Source organism: Neovison vison, chromosome 11 (assembly GCF_020171115.1).
Source record: "Neovison vison isolate M4711 chromosome 11, ASM_NN_V1, whole genome shotgun sequence".
Taxonomy (NCBI): Eukaryota; Metazoa; Chordata; class Mammalia; order Carnivora; family Mustelidae; genus Neogale; species Neogale vison.
In genome coordinates this window covers 210,262,554-210,282,924 of record NC_058101.1, presented here as the reverse complement: position 1 = coordinate 210,282,924, position 20,371 = coordinate 210,262,554, and the positions used below count along the sequence as shown (strand labels likewise).

General features: G+C 37.7%; 1 protein-coding gene across 1 annotated transcript in view; it reads left to right on the top strand.

Moving 5' to 3' along the window:
* CSMD1 (CUB and Sushi multiple domains 1) overlaps nucleotides 1–20,371 on the top strand; it is a 732,674-nt gene that overhangs the window by 132,285 nt on the left and 580,018 nt on the right. The window contains exon 3 of the mRNA XM_044225749.1: nucleotides 8,054–8,141. Within this exon, the coding sequence (XP_044081684.1) occupies nucleotides 8,054–8,141 (88 nt within the window). The remainder of the gene's footprint in view (nucleotides 1–8,053; nucleotides 8,142–20,371) is intronic.

Genomic DNA, 20,371 nt, shown 5'->3' with positions numbered 1-20,371 from the left:
TTGTTATACCTCAATGAAATAAATTAATACAATATCAAAATGGTTTGGAGATTAACAATTAAGTTAGTGGTTTTTTTTTTTTTTTTTTTTTTTTTTTTAGGAAGAGCTAACCTAAGTAAGCTTTATTCTTGATGAGATAAAACTTCTTGAGCATCAAAACGAGGAAATGTATCAAGAAGTAGAGATGGCTTTTTATTGCAGTAAAGAAATACTGAGTCTATTAAATGTGGAAGGAAGAAATGTCAGTGTTGACTTATTTCAAACTGATTATAGCAGGAAGCTCTGAAGTTTATGGTGCCCCTCAAACACATATGCGTGGAACGGGATATCTGTCATATAAAGGTCACTGATGGAGTGGAGATATTGTTACCAAGGAATTTCAACCAGAATGGTTTCTGTACAACAGCGTGTTTTATGTTATGCAACTAAAAACATGTCACCTCTCTGAAGCTTTAAAATGGTTAGAATTAGTCTCAGAATTGATCCAGCGAACACATATACTTGGGTCTCTAAAGAAATGAGTATCAACAATAACAATATGCTGTAATATATCTCGGGAGCCATGTCACTAAAGAATCTGATTTTCTTTCAATGACTCTTATTTTGGATTATTTATTTATTCCAAAGCTATACAAGCTAAATTTTAACAACAACAGCACAAACATGGCACCTTCCATGATGATTTTAATCTTCAGGCCAAGCCATGGTTCCAGTACTCTGGAGATGGCTTATGGGCAACTATGGAAAGCCACTGAGCCTGGTCCTTTTACCACAGGAAAATTGCCACCAGATGGTACATGAGCGAAAGCCTCACGTCCTGAAGCATACGGCTTCCCGAGTGTATGTTGATTGCAGATATCCACGAAAACACCTTTTTACTTCACCTTTTGGTACTTAGTGTCTTTTCATTATAAATGGAATATTATTATTAAGAATCTTTTAGAATTGTTTTTTTTTTCTATGTAACATCTTTTTTTAAATTAACATATAATGTCTTATTAGCCCCAGGAGTACGGATCTGTGAATCCTCAGGCTTACACACGTCACAGCACTCACCATGGCACACACCCTCCGCGATGTCCATCACCCACCCACCCTCTCCTTACCACCCCCCCGCAACCCTCTGTTTTGTGATATTAAGGGTCTCTTATGGTTTGTCTCCCTCCAGAACCCATCTTGTTTCATTTTTTCCTTCCCAGCCCCCCAAGCCCCCCACTCTGCCTTTTAAATTCCTCATATCAGGGAGATCATATAAAGCCTCACTTTAAGGTACAAAGCTCTTGAATATCCAATGTTTCATTAGCTTATCGCCGCAAATGTAAGGAAAAGAATCTGGATTTTTTGATCAAGAGAGTTATGACTCTGGCCCTAGTTTTCTCTCTCTTAGGATGGCTTTACTATTATCCCCTCACAGAATGGGTGTATGGATTCTGTCTCACACAGGATGTAAGTGACCCTTGGGGTTTCTAGCCGATATTGTAGATTTAAATTTAAAATCATCATCATTATTGTAATTATTATTCTTAGTGTTTTATTTTTTATTTTTTTAAAGATTTTATTTATTTATTTGACAGATCACAAGTAGGCAGAGGCAGGCAGAGAGAGAGAGGAGGAAGCAGGCTCCCTGCTGAGTGGTGAGCCCAATGCGGGGCTCGATCCCAGGACCCTGAGATCATGACCCGAGCCAAAGGCAGAGGCTTTAACCCACTGAGCCACCCAGGCGCCCCTTAGTGTTTTATTTATTTATTTTTTTAGTGTTTTATTTTTAATTATGCCTAATTATTACACTAATTATAATTCTTATCCTCACAGATTGGTCTATAATCTCCTTTATCATACATGTAGTTGTTTATACCTCTGTTCTATTAGTTGCTTCTTTCTCTATAGCACTGGTCTAGCTGTACAGTTGGTTGCAAATAGATTAATGTTGAATTTTTAATTTTTTTTTCAATTTTATTTATTTATTTATGTTGAATTTTAATTGACAATCACAAGTCATGTTCTCAAGGAGCAGGGTAATTTGATGGGAGAAGCATCTTCTTCCTGCTAGACATACTTCATGGGAATCTTGATATTATGAATCAAGATACTTTGGAAAAGGCATTTAAATATATATACATTAATATAATTTACACATTAAATCACAATTAATTAAAGCATTTTACAAACTGTCTAATCTGCATCTGTTCAGCCATTTGCATAGTTTTACATCTTGTCTTAGTATTAGTTAATACCCATCGGATGTTTCCAGTTTTGATTTTTATCTGCAAGGTTTTGACTAAAGTTTTATATATTTATTAATATCCGTGGCTTGTGTCCCCTGAGATTTGAAAGGATGTAATTTGACAAAATTGGAGTTAAAAATGATATTCAACCGGGGAAATCCCCTCTTCTGAAAGCATTTCTCTGAGGCACTGGGGATCCTGCTTGAATCCGACTGAGCTCCACGCTCGTTCCAGCTTTAAAGCTTCAGTTCTTAGGGAAATTAATTGGTCATGATGCTGATGGGATGGGTAGTTGGGATTTATGGAGCTTATTGTTTATTTGTACATACCCTGTCCGTCACCATGTCTTTGTTGTCATTATCCCATTAAAAGCCTATCTCTGTTTCAGAAAACCAGCCATATTTTACATTTAGTCTCTCATCACTTTTCTGTTATCTTCTGCCATCTGCAAGCCATTCAGGCTTGTCTAACTCATTCTGTGCTCTCACAGAATTCCAAGTAAGTAACCTTTCTGGAATAAATAAGAGACTTTGACAGGATCTTTAAAAAGACCCAGAGTGTTTTGATCTGACTTGGACGGGTACGTCCAATTTCTTTCATTTCCTTTTATTACGATTCCATGGAAGAAAACACAGAAAAGGGGAAATAGAAGTAGACCTTTTTTGTAAGGCTTTATGCTGTGTTTTAGAGCACTTTGTTATTGTAGAATAGTGAAGTAAGAGCCACACTACGGCAGATGGCTTCTGATAAAAGCAGCGATGCCCACTTACCTTGATGAGGGTGTTTTCGGGTGACACAGCAAAGACCATTGTGCTTGGGGGTAAGCAGGACACATCTAAGTGATGATGACAGGAAAAACATTGCACAAGTAATATTCTGCACTGGAATGGAGGTCTCTTTGGGAAATCAGTTTCAGAGACTGATTAAGAGACAACTGCTTACTGATTGAGAACTCTGCCCTAGCACATAGTATAGACTATGAAACCGTGGGGCTGGGGATAAAAGTAGGGCAGCCATGCCCCCCTTCTCTGTAAGGGATACATTCCCAGATTCCAGATGGATGCCTGAAACCGTGGACGGTATGGGATCCCATAGGCACTAAATATACACAGATACGATAAAGTTTAATTTTATTAATTCAGGCACAGTAACAGACTAACAACAATTACTACTAATAAAATAGTCCAATTATAACAATATTATCTAATGAAAGCTATGTGAATATTATCTCTCTCTCTCCTTCAAAATAATTTATTGTCCTGTACTCACCCTTCCTCTTCTGGTGATAATGTGAGATGATAAAATGCCTACATGACGAGATGAACTGAGGTGAATGATAGGAGTTGTGACATAGCTTTAGGATTTAGGTCACCTGCTTTTGGATCATGGTTGACCCCAGGTAACTGAAACCACAAAAAGTGAAAATGTGGATAAGGGGGCATGTTCTAGAACTATCAGATTGATAGAAATTGATTTGCTGATAGGACATAGATTTATAACTTGTTAGGATGCACACACATACACACAGAACAGTGGTAATAGACAAATAACATAAAGTTTGCCATATGAAATATCTTCTTTGTATATGATTTTGTGGCTTTGAGTGCATTCACATTGTTGCCCACCTGTCACCGCCATCCCTCTCCAGAAACATTGTAGCTTCCCTACTGAAACTCTATGCATATTAAATGATAATTCCAGAGAAACCTACTGAAACTCTATGCATATTAAATGATAATTCCAGAGGCCTTTCTCCCTATGCCTTGAGAAACCAGCATTCTACATCCTGGCTCTAGGAATCTGGCCACTATTCCCCTTAACCTCTGCCTGTCCCTAGACAGAAAGTGAGTCTCTTGTAGGCGGCAGATTGTTGCATCCTGGTTTGTCGTTGTTTATCCATTTTGCCAAACTATGTCTTTAACTGAGAAGTAGATTAGCCTGCTAGAGCGACAGATCACAAATTGAGGGACTTAAGCAACAGAAATTTATTTCCTCAGAATTCTGGAGGCAGGAGGTTAAGATCCAGCTGTTGGCAGCGTGTTTCACGTGATGGCTCTGTCCTTGACTTGTAGATGGTTTTCTTTTCCGTGTGTCTTCATATGGTCTTCCCTCTGTGTATCTGTGTCTAGTTCTCCATTTATAAGGACATCCCTCTTACTGGGATACACACACCCTAATACTTGTTCTAACTTAGTCACCTCCTCAAAAACCCTATCACCAATGCAGTCACGTTCTGAGGAATGGGGGTTAGGGATGCAACATATGAATGCTGAGAGGTAACAATTCAAACCATACATATCATTGATTCCATTTACATTTAAAGAAAGTACGGATTGGAAGGCACTTATTTTTACCACGTTTATTTGTTTCCTGTTTGCCTTACAGCAGTTTTGTATGTTGTTTCTTCCATTACCATCTTCCTTTGTGTTCAGTTAATTTTCCTTCTGACCTATTAGGATTCCTTTCTCATTTCCTTTTTTGCATATTCGATAGATATCCTCTTTGTGGTTGCTGTGAGGATTACACATAAGATCCTAAAGTTACAACAATCTATCTTAAACTGATACCAACTGAACTTCCATCACAAAGTTATATTCCTTCACTGTTCCCTCACCGCCACTTTGTGCTCCTGATGAACAAATCACATCTCTGTATACTGTATACCTATTAATGCATTTTTATAATATTTTTATGCATTTATTTTTTAAATCATGTAGAGAATTTTTTACATGGAATTGTGAATCAAAATGACAAAATAGTGGATTTTTAAAATATTTCTCTCTATATTTACCTTTACAAGAGAACTTCGTGTTTTCATATTGTTTTCAGTTATTGTCCAGTGTTCTTTCATTTCAATTTGATGGACTCCCTTTAACATTTCTTATAGGGCAGACCTATAAGTAATGAATCCTCTTTGCTTTTTTAGTTTTTTTGTTTGTTTGTTTTTGTTTATTTGTCTTTTGTTGCTGTTGTTGTTGTTGGTGGTGGTGGTGGTAGTGTTTGTTGTCTGGTAGTGTCTTAATATTTCCTTCAACTGGGTAGCTCAGTTGGTTAATATTTCCTTCATTCTTTGAGAAAGTTTTGCTAGATATAGAATTCTCTGTAAATAGCTTTTTTTTTTTTTTTCTTTTCTTTCAGCACTAAAATATTTCCCCTCACTGCCTTCTGTCCTACCACTTTTCTGCTGAGAAAACTGCTGGGTTGCGGGGAGGTCTCTTGGTGATGAGATGTTTTTCTTTTTCTTCTTTTAAGATTCTTTCCTTGTCTTTATCTCTTTACGGTTTGATTATGTGTCCCACTGTGAGCCGTTTTGAGTTTGTCCTACTTGGAATCTGTATAGCTCCTAGCATTTGTATATTTATGTCTTTCCTCAAATTTCCTCAAAATTCGTATTTAAGAGAGTTGTTTTAAAGTCTTTGTCTAGTAAGTCTGATGCACGTGTTTCTTCAGGGACTATTTCTAAAGATTAATTTTATTCATTTGAATTGCACACATTTTTCAATTTTTTGAATGCCTGGTGATCTTTGTGAAAAACTGATTTGGGAAGAAACAGCTACCTTTCCCAGTTTTGCAGAATATTGTGGAAGACTTTAAAAATTAGTGATCCCCTGAACCTTCAGGGGATGAAGGTAGCATGAAGACATGAGGTCTTCCTGGTCTTGTCTGGGAATGTGTCCTATCTGGGTCTGTGTGTGTGCTCTTCCGGTCCCCCATTCAGATGCTTCAAAATATCTTACTTCCCCAAAAAGCCTCACTCCAGCTTCTCAGGATCTTAGCTATTCTGTTACATTCTTCTGCCTGTAATTTCTTGACCCCAGGTGTCTGCAAAGCTGTGGTCCATGAGCACTTTCTCCATGTAGCAGCCACCATGCCTTCCATGGCTTCTGGCTGCTATTGTCCGTATGAGCTCCACGACAGGCAAAGGGGGAAAAAAGTCTTTCATGTACCCCACAGACCAGAATATTTCAAACAGTTTTCTCTTTGCTTCTTCAGCCTCAGTGAGGGAACCCAGGAACAAATAAACAAAAACAAATGAGTGCCATGTCAGGGAAGGTATGGGGTAAGAGTGAGTTGAACTTTCATGAACTCTCCTGCTATTATGAATGTGGCTTCTTCTTCACTGGATGTTCTCCTGGTGGCTCTCAGCCTCTGACTGGTATCCAGAGCTCCTAAAACGTTACTTTATTCCTTCTGTAGTTTTTATTTGGTGTTTCCGTGGCAGAAAGAGAGACTGGAGCTTTCTATTCCACAATATTACTGATGTCACTGCCCTATGTGCTGGGTTATTTTTAAATGATCATGAGAAGAGCAAATGTGTGGGAAAGAAAGTTTGAGAGTTGAATCCATTTCTCACACCATACTATTAAATGATTTTTAGATGATATAAAAATCTCAAGTAAAAGCTGTAAGGAATATAGATGGACTAATTTGGAATAACGAAGTGCTTCCTAAGAATGCATTTATTTACTGTGTTCTAGAAAGACTTGTAGTTAATGTGGGATTATGTCCATATCCCAGGTTCATCCTAACTGAGCAGGGAAAACGGAACCTTGATATAATTATCAGCACTTTTTTATGCATAGTTTTAATAAAATGTTTAAAGATTTCAATATTTATCCAGATATCTGTATTTCTTTCTTATTGAATCATACAAAATATATGTGGGGAAGTTATATATATATATATATATATATATATACACACACACACATACATTTATGATAGTATTATTTATATATTACATGTATTATGGACATATAAATACAGCTATTACCTGTATATACATATGCAGATAATTAAATCATCTATTCAAATGGGCTTAAGCTGTAGGAAATATGAATTATCCAACAGGATGTTGAGATAGGATAATTTTGGAATTGGTAAATATTCTGTCTCGACTATGACATCAAGGGTCCTGATTCTTGCTATATATCTTTTATCCCATCCATATTATTGTTCCCATCTTTGGACCATAGCAAAATGGTACCAAACCTTCCACATTCAAAATCCAGACACAGTAAGATCCAAATAAAAACACAGATGGTCTCTTTTGGCTCCCTGGAATGTCTTCCCAGGGGCATGGCTACAGACTTCCCCTCATGTTGCTCTGAATGGAATGGGTCACAGGCCCATGGCTGAGCAAATTTCTGGAAAGAATGAAGGACTTGCCTTGGTTGCATTAGACAGCTTAGATAGGATTGGACGAGTGTTTGAGTGGCAGTGCTTTAAAATCTTTGAAGTACCATGACTGTACATCATCCCAATAGGAGGGAAGGCTCTTCCTGGAGCAGATTCAGGAAATAAAGCAGCATGTCTATAAAAGAGCAGTGTTTGGGTTTTTTGGCTCAGTGATAAACATGTTCAATGTTGAAAACAAAAAGGAGTTTTATTTAAGGTGCCTCTTGTATAGGTATGAACAGATTATTTGTTTCTTCACTTTCTCCATGGATTGTGGAGGAAGGCTTTCTTCTGTATCAGCTTTGACACTTTCATGACTCTACTCCTTTCCCATCAGGCTGTTGCTGTAACCGGTCATAAAGTTGTCCATAATGAGCAAATGCATTTTTCAAAATTAAATTTTGCCCACTTCATAGAAAAAGGGTTCTAACTAAACCATGCTGGCATCCTTTCACTGGGTGAGAAGACTTTCTCTGACATAAGAATAAAGATTCATTTTTTTTTAATATAGCTAAAGCATCTTAATTCTAAATAAAGCACAGTTTTAAGTTATCGGAATTTAAGAATCAAGCCTGCTTAACATAAATTTATTCTCTGACGATTTCCCCAACAGCTACACAAAATTACAAGACTGTTTCTCTCTATTCCAGTGAGTCAAGGAGGTGTTGCATTGGTTTCTGACATGTGTCCGGATCCTGGGATTCCAGAGAATGGTAGAAGAGCAGGTTCTGACTTCAGGTAGGTAATACATGGGTTATTTGAAAATCATGTTATTTTCAAATACATACATATATATAATTTCTATTTGTTATCTTTAACTGCTGTGTGCTTTTGAATTAAAGATACAACTTCTCCATTATTCTGCAGCTATATTCTCTGTAAAACTCTAAAGCATATTGTGTTTAAAACTTTCACATGTTGCAGTGGGGATGCTTTTCACTATTTGAATCAGTCCTAAACATTTAATCCTAAATATGTATGATCAAAATTTGTCTCCAGAATTTTTTCCTCCTCTTTTTAATGAATTACCTTCCCGTATTCTAATGCATTTTGGTTGATGTTTTAAAAAATACATGGAGCAAAAATTTACCTCTAGCCTCACAATTATCTCATTCAGGTTCTAGAATAACGACTATGAATGACATTCAATGCAATTTGTTTTTTCAGAAAATGTTATGATCCGTTTCACTAAAAGGACTGTGATGAGCTAGAGATGAGTCCCGTTGTGCAGGGTTCATGTAGTGCTTATGATTCGTGTAGATAATCATTACAATATCATGTCTTCGGATTTTTGAATTCCTTTCCATTAGTTCAAGAAACATTTGCCAGCTTCCAAGGTGGGTACTCACACTGGGAGTAAGCTTCAAAATAAAGAAGGAAGGGCACAAGGGAAATGTTCTCCTCTCCTAACATCTCACCATTTTTAAAAGGAAAACAGGAAGATAGGTATAGAGAGTTTGGGCTGATAAAGTGAGCTGAAACTGAAAATGCAGTTAAAGGGGAGCCTGGGGGGCTCAGTCGGCCACGCGTCTGCCTCTTGCTCTCACCTCAGCTCGGGAACTCAGGGTTGTGAGATCAAGCCCCAAGACAGGCTCCAGGATCAGCATGAAGTCTGCTTGAGGGTCTCTCTCCCTCTCCCGCTGCCCCTCCTGTTCATTCTGTCTCTGTCTCTCTCTCAGATGAATACATACATCTTAAAAAAAAAAAAAAAAGTTATACCTGCAAAGAAGGAAGAAGTATAATTGTAGTAGCAATGGTTATTTTTTTAAAAAAAGGTATTTAATTTTAACTTTTCATTCTATTAGTTTCAAGTGTACAATATAATGGTTCAGGTGTTTTACATGGGTGCGTGAGGGTGCGTGAGGTTGAGCGTGACCTTACTCCCCGTTACTGCGCTCCTCACCACCCTCTCCCTTCTGGTAACCGGGAGTTCTCTGTATTTAAGAACCTGGGTTTGTTGTTGTTGTTGTCTGCTTTTTTCTTAAATTCCACATATTAGTGAAAAAGATAAGTAGCAATAGTAATATTTAAAAGGCGAGAGAAAGAATAAAATTGTCTATAGGCTGGTTGTCATGAAATGTGTGTCACAGAAATGTGTGTGTATATATATGTGTGTGTGTATGTATATATATATAGTATTTTTCCATTAAAATGTAACAAAAAGCTTTTGATTTCCTAGCAGTGTCTGTCCAGTTTGAAGCAAATGGAAAGTTGTATTGTTTTCAGGTTAAAGATACAAAGTTTGAGTGTCGTTAAGGAGCTGGTGTTTTAGTTCAAGTTCCTTTGAAGCAGAGCTTGAGATGAGGATTCTTTTTCAAGTGACTTTTTTTTTCTTTTCTTTTTTTTTTTAATGTGCATTTTGGAGAAACAGAATGGAGGAAGCAGGATAGGGCCAGGGTGAAAAACGAGCAAAGATGCAAGCTGCTTTTAACTGGTGATGAGCCTCAGTCCCTGAACCCGGGAGTTTTAGGCCACAGATCACACCAACCAGCTGGCTCCATCCTTTATACCAACCCCCGCCCCCGCCCCCGCCCCACCCCCGCCGGGTCTGTCACTGGCTTCCTTCATTGGACTCAAGGCTTGAGGTTCTCTAGAGCCGGGCTCGGCTGGAGTAATTGTTGGCCCTCTCAGTGGGGGTGATGCGTCTCATGGCTATGCTGGTCTAGTAAAGACAGAGGCTGACTTCCACTATCACATAAAATATGTCAGTTGAAGGCATTCAGGAATTTTATCACTTGAAGATAAAATAAATGAAACGTACACATTTTTTTTTAATTTGCACACTCTTGCTAGAATCCATCAAGTTTTGTTTTGTTTTAATTAACGTATAATGTATTATTTGTTTCGGGGGTGCAGGTCTGTGAGTCGTCAGTCTGACACAGTTCCCAGGGCTCGCCATAGCCCATGCCCTCCCCAATGTTCCACTGAGTTTTTTTATCTTAGGTAATCTTTTTCTTATCTCAAAAACGACTACCTCCATTTTCCCTCCCCCACGAAAAAGTGTTCTCCATGCCTCAATAACCATACACATCCTTCCATTAGACTTTGCGGCAATGACTCTTCATGATTGTCCACATGTCCATTTTCCTTGTCTGACTCACGCTTCCCAGGTGCAGGAGTGGTGTCTTAGTCATCTTGTCCTCTTGGTGACTAAAATAGAGCCTGCCACCCAGGCACTCAGCGTCTACGACGCAAGTGCACTGTGTGGATGAGGGAGATTGCCCATGGGTACTCCGTCACCCCTGGAAATCTTCACAGGAATCTGGAAACATCTTTGACCTATTTGGAAGACCTCCTTTTTTAAACATAGTCAGTGAAATGCTATCTGGCATTGCCAAATTGTTCAAATTGCATCCTATAGTAAAGAGAGTTAGAGAAGCGTCTTAATCTCCAGAAGATCATGGGGAATTGAGAAACATCCGAGGCCAGTCTCCAGTGTCCATTTAGCATAAGGGCAGTAACGAAATGTTTTATGAGCACTTTAGGTGACTATGCTGACGTTTGTTCTAGCTTGTTCTCACCACAGCCTTATTTCCAAAGAGGTTTAATTTTGGGATAAACATTAGCTCCTAAGGTTGTGTTGATGTGTGTTGGGGAAAGCCAAGGATGAAATGGAGTACCTTATCTCAGATGAGACATCCAGACTTCCAAGTATTTCATTTTTTCTAGGGAATCTCTATTATTGCTGACATGTCTCCAAGTTCATGGCAATCAAATAATATAAGGGAAAATGATTTGAAAGATTAAAACTTACTGTAAGAATAAACACAAGGGCACCTGGGTGACTCAGTCGGTGAAGCATCTGCCTTCGGCTCAGGTCACAATCCTGGGGTCCTGGGATGAGACCCACATTGGGCTCCTTGCTCTGTGGGGAGCTTGCTTCTCCCTCTCCTTCTGCTCCTCCTCCTTCTCATGCTCTTGCTCTCTCTCTCTCTCTCCCTCTCTCTCTCGAAACGAATAAATAAAAAATATTTAAAAAGCGAGTAAATACAAACATAAATATTTTTGCTCTCTTTGAGTGTATATGTGTGTGCATACATATGTGTGTCTCTACAGAACTGTGACAAGCCAGTTCTACTAACTCCACACCTCAGAGGACTATCTCTCTAGATGATCCTGATAACTACAAATAAAACATTTTTAAGAAGAGATTTTATTTATTTATTTGTCAGAGTGAGAAAGAGGGAGAGAGAGAGAACGAGAAAGGAGAGGGGCAGAGGGTGGGGCAGGTTCTGCACTGAGCAAAGAGCCTGACGTGGGATTCTGGAATGTTCCTGAGATCCCTGATCCCAGGACCCTGGGATGAGACCAGAGCTGAAGTCAGATGCTTAGCTGAGCCACCCAGGTGTACCAAAAAAGGCTGTTTTATGTTTTTCTTTCCAATGTGAATATATTTTATTTCTTTCCCTTGCCTGAAGGATCTGGCAAAAACCCATATTATGAGATTGAATACAAGTGGGAGACATGAGACATTCCTGCTTTATTCCATTTGTGTAAGTTTTAATTATTATTAGTAATCTCTGTCCCCAGTGAGGGGCTCAAACTCAGGAGGTCGAGGTCAAGAGTTGCATGCTCTTCCCACTGAGCAGACAGGCACCCTCATTCTTGCTTCATTCTTGATCTTTGGTTAAAAACATTCAGGTTCTCATCCTTAAGTGATATTAGTTGTAGGTTTTCATAGATTACTTTTATCAGGTTAAGAAAGTGCCCTTCTATTCTTAGTTTGTTTTAAGTTCTTACCAGAATTTGATAAAGATTTTGTCAAAGGTTTTTTCTAGTTCTGTTGAGATGATCTGTTCTGTTCAGTTGTTAATAAAATTAATTATATTAATGGATTTTCTTGCATTCTGGGATACATTAATTTGGTCATGATATATAAATATATATGTGTTTGTGTTCTCAGAGAGATAGAGGCCTCTAGTATATCCTTATATACACTTATATAGTATGTGTATATATGACTTATAATGTCTTGGTCTGGTTTTGCTATTAGAGTAATGCTGGTCTAATAAAATTAATTAAGGGATATTCTCTCATCTGTAATATCCTGAAAGATTTTGTGTAGAATTGATAATATTTCTTTTTTAAATTTTTGAGAGATTTGTCAATGAAGTCATCTGGGATTGGAATTTTCTTATGAAAATTTTAAAATTACAACTTTTCTCCTATTTACAAGCTAATTCAGATTCTCCCTCTACTCGAGTATGTAGCTTTGACAGTTTATCAATCTCAAGGAATTTTTCAATTTTTATCCAAAAATTGTCAGATTTATCATCATAATGTTATTAATAATTTTTCCTTATTGTCTTTGAAATCAGTAGTGATGGCACAGTCCTACTTTCTGATGTTGGTGACTTGAATTTTCTATTTATACCTGATACATCTGACTAGTGATATATCATTGTTATTAATCTCCAAAAAACTACATTTGGTGTCACCAATTTTTCTATATCAGTGTTATTTATTTTGTACTCTGTTGATTTCTGCTCTTCTATTATTTTCTTTTTTCTTTTTTTTTAAAAGATTTTATTTATTTATTTGACAGAGATAGACCACAAGTAGGCAGAGAGGCAGGCAGAGAGAGAGAGAGAGGGAAGCAGGCTCCCTGCCGAGCAGAGAGCCCGATGCGGGACTCGATCCCAGGACCCTGAGATCATGACCTGAGCTGAAGGCAGCGGCTTAACCCACTGAGCCACCCAGGCGCCCCTATTATTTTCTTTTTTCTGATCACGATAGGATTGATTTGCCCTTCTTTTTCTTAAGACAGAAGCTGTGATTTAAGACAGCGTTCTAACGTGGGTTTTCGGTGCATTGTCTTTCACTCCAAGGTGGAGTTCACTACGTCCCATAAGTACTATGTTTTCCGTTGCTTGCCATTCAGAATACTGCCTGTTTTCCCTTGTGATTACTTCAGTGACCCACGGTTTACATGACAGTGTTCCAACTATTCCTGGGATTTCCCAGGAACTGTGTGGTCAGAGAACATGCTTTTACGACTTGAGTCCTTTTCAACTGACCGAGAGTTGCTTTCTGCCCTATAATATGCTCTATTTTTGCAAGCATTTTATGTAAACTGGAAATAATGTATATTCTGTCACGGTAGGTGAAATAGTCTGTAGATATTGATTAGGTCAAGTAGGACAGTGTCAAGCAGGTCTTTACTATCCTCACTGATTTCTGACCATTTGTTCTGTTATTGAGAGAGGTATATTGAAATCCTTTACTACGATTGTGGATTTGTCTATTTTTATTATAGTTTTATCAGCTTTTGCTTCATGTATTTTGAAGCTCTGTTACATGCATGTTTAAAGTTGCTTGTATTTTTTAAAAAATTATTTAAATTCTAGTTGATATATTGTATAGATCATATAGATAATATATATGTATATTGTATTCTATTAGTGTTATATAGACAGCACATGTTATACATACAGTGCCATAGTGGGTTCAGGAGTAGAATTCAGTGGTTCATCGCACGTACAGCACGCAGGGCTCATCATCACAAGTGCCTCCTTAATACCCATCCCCCATCCAGCCCATCCCCCACCCACCTCTCTCTTTCGGCCTCAGTTTGTTCTCTATTGTTAAGACTCTCTCTCTCTCTTTTTTTTTTTTTTTTCAGTATGAGTGACTTTTTTCCCCAACGTTCAGTGATTCATTAGTGACGTATAACACCCAGTGCACATCACAGCTCGTGCCCTCCTCAATACCTTGTCTTCTTAATGAACTCACACTTTTGGTGTTATGGAGTGTCCCTCTTGATCTTGGGTAATATATTTTCCCTCTGAAATCAACTTAGCCCTCTTGTATCATAGCCACTCCTACTTTTTTCTGATTTTTGTTAGTATGGTAACACTGTAAACGGATTCATCTGTCTGTTGCTACATTCAGTCTGTTACATTATGTTATTTTGGTTAAAATATTTTTTAAAATCCTGCCTCACATATGGTTGAAAAATAAATGAACTTTATTTTATTTATTTTATTTTATTTTTTCCAAGTTTTTATTGAAGTTCCATTTTACTAACATACAGGGTAATATTAGTTTCAGTATTAATTTAGTGTAGATTGAGTGATGCCTCACTTACATAAATACCCAATGCTCATCACAAGTGCACTTCTTAATGCCCATCACCTACTTAACCCATCTCCCACCATCTCCCCTCCAGGAACCGTCAGTTTGTTCCCTCTGGTAGAAGCCTGTTTCTTGTATGTGCTACCGGGAGTTTGACAGCTTTACAAGCGTAAATATTTTTCCAGTAAGTTATATGGAGATATATAATATGTGATATTATAAAAATTGACAAATGATATTTTCTTAAATATTGGTTGAAATTTAGAATATGAAATCATAAAAATAAATATTTTATACTTCTTTGCCTTAAACACCTCAAAGCTTCCATCTTAAAATGTCAGACATGCACGATTTTGTACCATCATGCCTTTGTCATTTGACAAATAATTGACTGAGTTATGAGTGCTTCAAAATGTTGATACACTTCCCTACACAGTATCAAAAACACTGTATGTCTTAATATCTCTATAGATCTCACTGGAAAAATATTTAAACTTTGGGAAGGTGTCAAACTCATGGTGACGCATACAGCTTTTCAAAATTTCTAATTTTTATTAAAAAACTTGAATTTTATTATTGGCTACAATTTTGTGTTATTTTTCTTGAATAAATCTCTCATTCAAAAAAAGGGCTCATTCATTCAATTTTTAAAGAGCATGTCTGACAACTCAAATATTAACAATAATAGCTTATTAGTTATTTTTTCACATAAGAAGGTGTTCTGTGAAAATAAAGCAGTTCATTTAGCTCACAATCCAAACAGTTTCAATGCACTTTTTTCCTTGAGGTCGTGTCAGACTTCAGGATATATCACTGATGCATTATGCACTCAATGGTCAAGATTTATTAAAACTGAAAATTTTTTCTCCTTTCTCAAGACCTTTCTTAAGTGATGCTGGCCTCTGTTCATCCTCCTCCTCCCCCTCCTCTTCCTTCTCCTTCTTTTTCTTCTTCCTCTTCATCCTCCTCTCCTTCTCCTCCTCCTCCTCCTCCTCCATCTCAATGCTAGAGCATGGTGCTATTGCTTCTGTTCACGTTAGGTCACTATCATCTTTGCTCACCATTGCTTTTTCACCATCAGTGGAAATAGCAACACATGGGGAAAAGCACACATCTCTTAGTGTTATAAAAACAGTCTCATGTAAAAATATCATACCCTCTGAAGGGGTCTCATGACCCACTCCAGGGATCTGTGGCCACACCTTGAAACAAGGTGCATTAGATAGGAAAGTTGACTCTATACAGCATAAAAATATTGTTGAAGGCATAAGAAAAAAGGGTATGTGGACAAAGAAACATGCTATTTAGATATTTTCTATGTTTCCACTAAATTAAAACCCGGTGTCATCCCAGCTAGTAGTTTGGTACTATGTGTGATCCTGGGTATCCTTGATGTAAAATCTTCAGTCATCGATTGACTGCCTCCCTCCAGTGACAGTAGAATCCATGTGTGTTCATATGCAAAAAGAAGATCACAACCATGTAAAAATGCCTTATGACCACGGAGAGGAATGACATGTCATGGGCCCAGCACATGATAAGCTGACTATAAACGCTGGTGTTTTAAAAAGAGGGAGGATATTCTTGATTGTTTAAAGTCTTTTTGAGACTGTTTTTAATGAAAGGCAATTCAGTTCTTTCTAAATTCATGTAATCAAAACTAATGACTAACATATAATCCAAACTAATGACCAACATTGTCAAGAAGAGTGGATAGAATTCATTTGTAGTTAGCACTGTAATTATATGTAATTTGGGGCTGTTTCTGTTTTTAAAAATGTGCACTTTATTAGGTTGGTAAAATATTCCTCATCTGATTTTATTTATATTATTATTTTTGTTTCTATGGAAGTCTTTTTTCCCCATAAGCAATCTAAATATTAATTCCAGTATTATCTATAAAGAATTCTAAATATTGAAGCCTAAAACTCAAAGGTTCCTTATTTGAATTCAAATCACTTTGGGGACAATTTTTGGACATTTTGTTCACCACTGACCACTCTCTAAAAGACAAAGTATATTCATTAGAATGGAGTATTTATGAATAGATTGATAGGAAAATTCAGATACCATACGTAAGGGATGGAGCTGGAGTACGGATGGAGAATTTATGGATGGGTGGTGACGTCTATTAACATCTATTTCCTATGGTAGTAACTTAGGTAGGTACTATAGGTACAGGTGGATATCATCATCCCAACTTTTGAAAACATAGCTATTGAAATTCAGAATGTTAACATGCCAAGATACTGTCTCTACTCATAGTTAGAGCTGGGATCTGAAGCCAGATCTTCTTGACTCCAAATCCCCATTTGACCTCAAAGGATTGTTAATAAGGACAATTACAATGACTGAATGTTTTCACACCTGCCATGCAGGGCTACTGGATGGGGTTTCCAGTTTGTGGACACCCCAGTTCACCCCATGAGGAGTCCAGATGTGGTTCGAGCCTAACCTTGAGCTCAGTGTTCCAACCCATGTGCCTTAGAATGGGGTTACTTTGTTTTAAGTGACAATTAAGAGCGAATGTCACCTTGTAATTTTGCACAAAGGATTTATATAGACTAGCGGCACCTGTGCACACAGTGCTGGGCATAGATTTTTTATATAGTGTATAAATAGTGTCTATTATATAGAAATATTATATAAATAGCCACATGTTATAGGTTCTATGTATATTGTAGAAACGTTGCATATGATATATTTATATAGATATTACATTTTGTATTGTTGCTACATGTTATAGGTTCTTTATGTATATTATTTCTAATCTTGTGTTCTTTTATTTTTAAAGATTTTATTTATTCATCTGACAGACAGAGATCACAAGCAGGCAGAGAGGCAGGCAGTGGGGGGGGAAGCAGGCTCCCTGCTGAGCAGAGAGCCCGATGAGGGGCTTGATCCCAGGACCCTGGGATCATGACCTAAGCTGAAGGCAGAGGCTTAACCCACTGAGGCACCCAGGCACCCCTTAAGTTGTGTTCTTTATAAAATTCTTTATCACATTTAATACAGGCTGAAATTGAATTTAGGGACCTCTGGTTCCCAAAACGTGGGCTTCCATCCTCTTTTCTCCCATATGTGCACCTCTCACTATCCCACATGGCAGAACCACATTTAACAACAATCCTAAATTTGTACAAACTCTTTTTTACCTATCCTAAAACTCCCTCCTCTCAGGAAGCCCATTGCTACCCTTAGGGTTAAGGTTAGGGTTAGGGTTTTGTGTTTCTGTTTCCAATTCTTAGTCATATTCTTAAGCACAGTTTTCCCTCCTGCCATACCTCGCCACCCATGTAAATTGTTCTCAGGTGATAGATATCCCACAGGTAGAGTAGGACGAGCTAATATAGAAACACGAGGTGCTTGAAGAAGCAAGATTGGGAAATGCTGACACATGCTCCGTGGTTCCCCCTCGGATGAGTTTTTTGTAGGACAGAATGTTTTCTAATTGTGTCTGCCTTTCCCATCCACACAATCGCCTTCCGTTTGTAGGACGAGGAGTCTTTACTGCCACCTTGCTTCACCCCATAATTTCAGCCTCTTCAGCACAACTGTTTATGTCACTTGGTTATGTTGCTCTCACGTTAGATGTATGTTTCTATCATGTTGAATTGTGAGGCCTCGATGGAAAGAGGACAGGACGGGATTTATTGACTTGATTTCTGATTACTGTGCTCAAAATATGGTAGACAGGTTTTTATGTTAAATTGCATTGAATTGAAACTAATAAGACTGTTGCTAGGGTATGCAATCATAGCCTAATTAGCATCCAGCTAAACCCATTAAATTAACTGCCATCAGGCAGAGAAATTATCAGTTTTTCTTAAAACATGACCTATGCTCAAAAGAGAATTTGGGTGTTGGGATCGTGATAATTCTGACTTAAAAAACAAATATTTAGGGACACCTGGGTGGCTTAGTCATTAAGTGTTTGTCTTTGACTCAGGTCATGGTCCCAGGGTCCTGGGATTGAGTCCCATGTCCGGCTCCCTGCTCAAAGGGAAGCCTGCTTCTCTCTCTCCCACTCCCCTTGCTTGTGTTCCCTCTCTCACTGTGTCTCTGTCTGTCAACTAAGTAAATAAAATCTTTTAAAAAATAAATAAATAAAAGAAAAAAGAAAAAAATCCCAAATATTTAATTTAAATTCTTGACTTTTATAGATCACTATTCAAATTAATACCATTTGTTCTTACATCTTGGCCCTTTTAACTCAAAGGAATCTCACATTTATATGAATATATGAAGTCAAGCAGTTTGAAGTGGAACTATGAGTCATCCCATGAAAGAAGATACTGGGATACATAAAATACAGTTACATAAACAATGAGAAGCAGAGAAAAAATGCATATCCCAAATCTCTTGATAAACTACTGCTCATTTCTACCTTCCATACTCAGCCCTCTTTCATTTCTTATAACACGCTGATAATTTATTTTATTTTATTTTATTTTATTTTTATTTTGTTTTCCTTTGGTGTTCTTTACCACTGATCATTTTCTTTATGGTTTTAAAATGTTGGTGCAGCAAGCTTTAGTATTTCTTCACTGTGAGTTAACTTCAGGAACACCAAAGCCACTTGCCTTTTGTTACATGAAAATATAAAGAATTACACTAACAGCACATAAACCAGCATACATGCCATGTAAAATTGGAAAAATATTAGAGGGACATCACTTGTTTCAATGCTGTTTGCTGAAGGTGGGCGTCTTACTCTCTATAAGATTCACTGTTACTAAGAGACTATAGTCTGCGACAAATATTTGCCAATGACTACTCTTCTTTCAAAGAGCCCTGGATGTATTTTTTAAAACTACTTAAAGAAATATCACAACCAATATTTTCCTGTCCACATTATCTGAAACCATTATGTGCCTCTGAAACAGGGCACCCCATGCATGTTTCAGGTCTTGTTTATCCGGCCAAAGCGGTTTCCAATAAAGAATCCACCCAGCAGAACCCACGGAACATTCCCCTCTCTCTTTCACAGTCTTTCCAATGTCTGCAACAATAAATTATTTTTTTATCAAAATAATAATATTCATCTAAGTAGTTTTCTGGAACAATAAATCATGGTTATTTAGGCATACCCGAACTTGTCAGTTTCAAAATGCAAGTGATAGTTGATGACATCATTAGCCCACTTGGTCATCATCAACAGAAATGCCTTTTTAAGGGCTGGGTGAATACTAATGCTCTCTACAGTGACTTTGGGTAATGCAGTTTATTTCTCTGTTTATTGGTTTCCCCATCTGTAAAAGAAGGAGTTGAAATAGAAGACTCGAGGATTTCTGAAGTCTGATAGATCTGCAAAGCTCTGTCTGTGTCTCTTAGTTATAGTTGTCCTTGGTCTCTTAGAGCATACAGTTCTACAAAACTACTATGATGCTACTAAGGGGTACCAACAACCTTGAGGCCAAAGGAAGCATGTGAGTTCATCATCACTGATACAGAGAAGAGTTGTCAACTTTAAGAATATAAACGCAGTGAATTCTAAGAAATTAACCAGTGCATTTATTATTTGGGGTCATTCTCCTGCTCCCCAATGTTTCCAATTCACTTAAAAAGTCCTCGGCATCTCTGGTCACTTGCTTCTTTGCCTAATGCACTTCCACCAAAAAAATGCTTCCATGGAAAGAATGAGTGGAGAGTTCGTGTTCATTGATCGCCACTAGTTAGAGAGTGGCCAGCCACCGTGCTCTTAACTGTCCCCAAAGATTCTGAATTAATTGACTAGGAATATGGCCTGAGCGTTAGGATTTTCTTTTAAACCTTTAATTGTGGTAAAATGTATTTAACATAAAATTCACCATCTTAACCGTTTCACAGTTCAGCGACGTTAAGCTCATTCACGTTGTGCAACCATCTCCACCATCTGTCTCCAGAACTATTTC